This window comes from Cynoglossus semilaevis, chromosome 19 (genome assembly GCF_000523025.1).
Source record: "Cynoglossus semilaevis isolate Cse_v1.0 chromosome 19, Cse_v1.0, whole genome shotgun sequence".
In the NCBI taxonomy this organism is placed as follows: domain Eukaryota; kingdom Metazoa; phylum Chordata; class Actinopteri; order Pleuronectiformes; family Cynoglossidae; genus Cynoglossus; species Cynoglossus semilaevis.
Genome location: NC_024325.1, coordinates 4,616,124 through 4,620,450, shown reverse-complemented (window position 1 = coordinate 4,620,450; position 4,327 = coordinate 4,616,124). Strand labels below are relative to the sequence as shown.

The 4,327-nt window shown below is 39.0% G+C and overlaps 1 protein-coding gene across 2 annotated transcripts in view; it reads left to right on the top strand.

Annotated features, from left to right (window-relative positions):
* Positions 1-412: 412 nt before the first annotated feature.
* The window catches only part of LOC103394946 (ATP-binding cassette sub-family G member 4-like), a 12,453-nt gene continuing 8,538 nt past the window's right edge, over positions 413-4,327 (top strand). The window contains exons 1-13 of one of the 2 annotated variants that reach the window (XM_008332445.3): positions 550-681; positions 792-909; positions 1,148-1,280; positions 1,357-1,407; positions 1,765-1,910; positions 1,997-2,120; positions 2,214-2,328; positions 2,402-2,520; positions 2,967-3,065; positions 3,285-3,453; positions 3,530-3,630; positions 3,706-3,864; positions 4,025-4,099. In XM_008332445.3, coding sequence (XP_008330667.1) covers positions 579-681; positions 792-909; positions 1,148-1,280; positions 1,357-1,407; positions 1,765-1,910; positions 1,997-2,120; positions 2,214-2,328; positions 2,402-2,520; positions 2,967-3,065; positions 3,285-3,453; positions 3,530-3,630; positions 3,706-3,864; positions 4,025-4,081 — 1,494 coding nt within the window. In that variant the 5' untranslated portion in view covers positions 550-578 and the 3' untranslated portion in view covers positions 4,082-4,099. Of the gene's footprint in view, positions 682-791; positions 910-1,147; positions 1,281-1,356; positions 1,408-1,764; positions 1,911-1,996; positions 2,121-2,213; positions 2,329-2,401; positions 2,521-2,966; positions 3,066-3,284; positions 3,454-3,529; positions 3,631-3,705; positions 3,865-4,024; positions 4,100-4,327 lie in introns of those variants that run through there. The other variant, XM_017041816.2, reaches the window with a different exon arrangement.

The following is a 4,327-nucleotide window of genomic DNA, read 5'->3' as shown; positions in this document are numbered from 1 at the left end:
TGATATATGGATCCTTTGGAGAGTGGCGTGACAGAGTTTATTTTTGCTCTACCGATGATGTGTTGTTGCAATAGTAATTCTGCTATGTGTGAGAACATGTGTTTTATAGGCCTCAGAGTTCTCAGAGTAAATGGTGCAGCAGGATTTAGCTGTGATTCTGCACACAGGTGGAACAAACTCCCACTGCAACTGAAGGCAGCTGAAATGTGACTATTTTAGGTCCAGGTTAAAAACGTTTCTCTCACGCTCATGATTTAGTTAATAAATTATTCCATAATGTTATTTGCTTGTATTGTTTATATCGATATAAACATTGTGCCTATATTTTTCTCCTTCTCATGCCATTAATGTTCTTTAATGTGAAGTGTGAGTGACCTTTTGTATTAAATACATTACAAACAGAGGAAGAACACGGGGCAATAGTTTTTTCTGATTCATTTCACAGATTTTAACTCAAAGATGATTTGTGCTTACTGATGCCAGGTTGCAGTTTGCATTTTATTTTTTCTTTCATAACACTACAACATCAATGTGTCTGAACCAAGTGACACTTGTGACCTTTTTGTGTAGTATTGAATATGGCTGCCAAGAAACTTGACCAGACTTCAGTCAGAGCTGTTGAGCTTGAATTTGTTGACCTCTCCTACACCGTTCAAGACGGACCCTGGTGGAAGAGAAATGGTACAGCAAGTCAAAATTCAAAGTTGATGTATTTTATACCTACGTAAAGCTGCCAACCATCTTCCAAAATATTGTAATAGAATTAGCCATGTTTTTATTTTTTTTTCCAGATTTCAAATCACTTCTCAATGGAGTGTCAGGAAAGTTTGGCAGCAGAGAGCTCATTGGCATCATGGGGCCTTCGGGTTCTGGGAAATCCACCCTCATGAATATTCTGGCAGGATACAGGTGAGATAGCAGTAAGATTACAGTAAACAGATTTTACTCAGCTTTTATTTTTTTAATCTAAAAAAAAATATTACTTTGATAAACACTGAAGTGAATATTCTATAACAATGGTAGCTGAACTGTGCTACACAGTTTTATTATCATATTCAAAATTTACATCTGTATATTTTTATAGGAATCATAGTACTTTGACATGTCAGTTATGTGCAGTAATGTTCTCCTCTGCATTGAAAAACAGGGAGGGGGGCATGGAGGGTGAGATCTTTGTAAATGGACAATCGAGGAACGTGACGTCTTTCAGGAAGATGTCCAGTTACATCATGCAATATGACATGTTGCTGCCCCACCTTACAGCCAGGGAGGCCATGATGGTGAGGTCAACATCTTCTACACCAGGTGTAAAACTGCTGCCAGAAAAAGGGTCTTGACAGCTGTCTTGTCTTTTAGGTGTCTGCAAATCTGAAACTGAAGGAAAGCAATGAGTTCAAGAAAGAACTTGTGAGTATGAAATCAAATATGGGATCAATATATTACATTTTGATTATTAGCTGGTGTACAGAATTTGAATCAACAGGAGCTGTAATATGTGTATGATATTGTACTAGTTTAAATGGTTCTACACAACCAGTCACAGTCTAGTGCTGCAATAATTCAATAAATTCTCAAAATACATTTTATATATTTTCAATTTACACTTTCAGTTTACCCTGGTCATTTACCCCCAACCTTTTCTACTCTATTTCTTTTTCTGGTTTGGCACATTTTACCTTGGACTTCTTGAGATAACACATAACCTTTGAGATGACTGCATGTTTATCACCATGTCCTAAAATGAAAAGTGTTTGTGTGTTTCAGGTGGATGAGATTCTGACTGCGCTGGGCCTCCTAGGGGCTGCCGAGACACGTACAAGCTCGCTCTCTGGCGGTCAGCGTAAAAAACTTGCCATCGCCCTGGAGCTTGTCAACAGTCCTCCTGTGATGTTCTTTGATGACCTCACTAGGTAAGGACAACACTAAAATTGAAATAAATAAGTGAACCTTTTTTTCTGTTGTTAGTGTTAACATCTAAATTGAATTTCTCTCAAAGTGGATTGGACAGTGCTGCCTGTTTCCAAGTGGTTTCCCTCCTGAAGTCTCTGGCTCAGGGTGGACGTACAATCATCTGCACCATTCATCCGCCTAGTGCTAAGATCTTTGAGCTGTTCGACAAGGTGTTTTATTTATTTGACACAGTAAGACATCTACTGGACCTGCTCAAAAAGATACCGTGTTACTAACAAAAAGCTATGCTCCTGTTTTCCCAGCTGTACATCCTCAGTCAGGGTCAGTGCATGTACCAGGGCTCGGTCCCTAACCTGGTTCCTTATCTGAGAAACCTGGGTCTCCACTGTCCAACATACCATAACCCTGCTGACTTCAGTAAGTTTGTGTGAATGTCTGTGTCCTTTCCAGTGAGTGTGATGGTTTATTTGCTTCTTCTCTCTGTCCCTAGTTATGGAAGTGGTGTCAGGGGAGTCTGGAGACAAGAATGAGGTCCTGTTTGAGGCTGCCAAGGCTGGACGTTGTCCTGATGATGGCAAAAAAAGCTTAAAAAGCAACACTTATTCTTGTGTAAGTTAAACTAACACCTATTTTTTTTAGCAACCTATCCTTCTATGCCATAGCTGTTAAGACATAGGACTGATGACTTTAATTGAAATCTTCACTGATCTTACAAAAATAATTTTTTTCTGGAATGGATTTGAATAAAAATATCTATCACAACTTCTGTAATAGTTTTGGATTGAACTTGAGCATATAATTGAACCAGTAAATACTTTGTAAATGCATGTACAAAATCTAGCCACTAGAGGGCGACAAATCATATTCTTGCACAGGGCATCAAAAATGGCTGACTCTGATCTGGGCCGACTGTAGTATAGAGACATTTGGATAGTTAGAGCTCTGGGCTAAGTTTCCATTTATGAAAATGGCTAAATATAGTCAAATATATATATATATAAACCCTTTTGAGGGCCCACGTTTTAAATTTCTGTCTTTGTTTTGTTTCTCTACAGGACACGACCACTCTGGAGAAACACCAATTTGCCACCAGTACCTTCACACAGTTCAGTAAATTCTTTAAAGGGACCTTCACTGCAATAATGAGAAACCCGGTAAAGTAACAGTTTTCCTAATAATTCATCTTAAAAATCGAATTGCTGAAAATGCTGACATCACTGACATTGCTGAAGTAAAATAATATTTGTTTAATTTTGTTGATTCAATATGTGAATAGTGTTTTGATAAACAAAAGTGCTTAAAATTATAAATCTCACTTTGCTTTGCTTCATTTGCTTTTGTTGACATCAAATGTTTCTCATTATTTTTCCAAGGTTCTGACCCATCGCCCCCTCATGTCTCATCTGCTTGTTGGACTGCTGATTGGCTCTCTGTATTTGAACACTGGAAATGATGCCAATCTGGTTTTCAACAACACTGGTTGCCTCTTTGTCTCCATGCTCTTCCTCGTGTTTGCTGCACTGATCCCAACTATCCTGACCTGTAAGTGTCGTCCACAGCCGTCATGTTCATTTTTAGGTTACAGTTATAATAAATCAACATCACTGGTGCTCCACAGTTCCTCTGGAGGTGTCTGTCGTTTTGAGGGCAATTCGCAACAATTGGTACAGTCTGGAGGCCTACTACTTGGCCAAAACTGCGTCTGCTCTACTTGTACAGGTAACAGTGCTGTAAATTAATACTTCACAACATGATGTTCCTACAGAATACTGATGCTATCAATCATCTTTTCAGGTGATTTGTCCAATCATTTACTGCAGCATTGTTTACTGGATGACTGGACAGCCTCCCGTGGCCTATCGCTTCCTAAGCTTTGTGGCCATAGCCACGTTGACAGCACTGGTGGCCCAGTCACTTGGTCTCCTCATAGGGGCTGCATCACCATCAGCAGCGGTTAGTTCATCAGCATACTTGTAATATCTGTTAAAAATCTATAGATAGATCTATATCTATCTCTCTATCTATATCTGTCTGACTGTCTGTCTGTCCATCTATTCAACCACCCACTCTTCACTGTACAACTCTTTCTAAGCAGTTATTGCCTTATCCACAGGTGGCCACCTTCATGGGTCTAATCACAGCTATACCGGTGCTGCTCTTCATCAGGTAATATACTATAAACACTCAGTTGTAGTAGTCACACAGCAGTAGTAACACAGGCAAAGACTGATGATTGTTATATATACCTTCCTGACCTAAGTCCACTTCCTTAACATCTGACCACCACTGTCCCCATCCATTTCACTGTGAAAACGGTAGCTATGGAAAAACATTGACTCCATAGAAAAATACATACGAGTAAATATTTAATATGCTTCTATAACAAACACATCAGTAAATGTATATAATATACCAA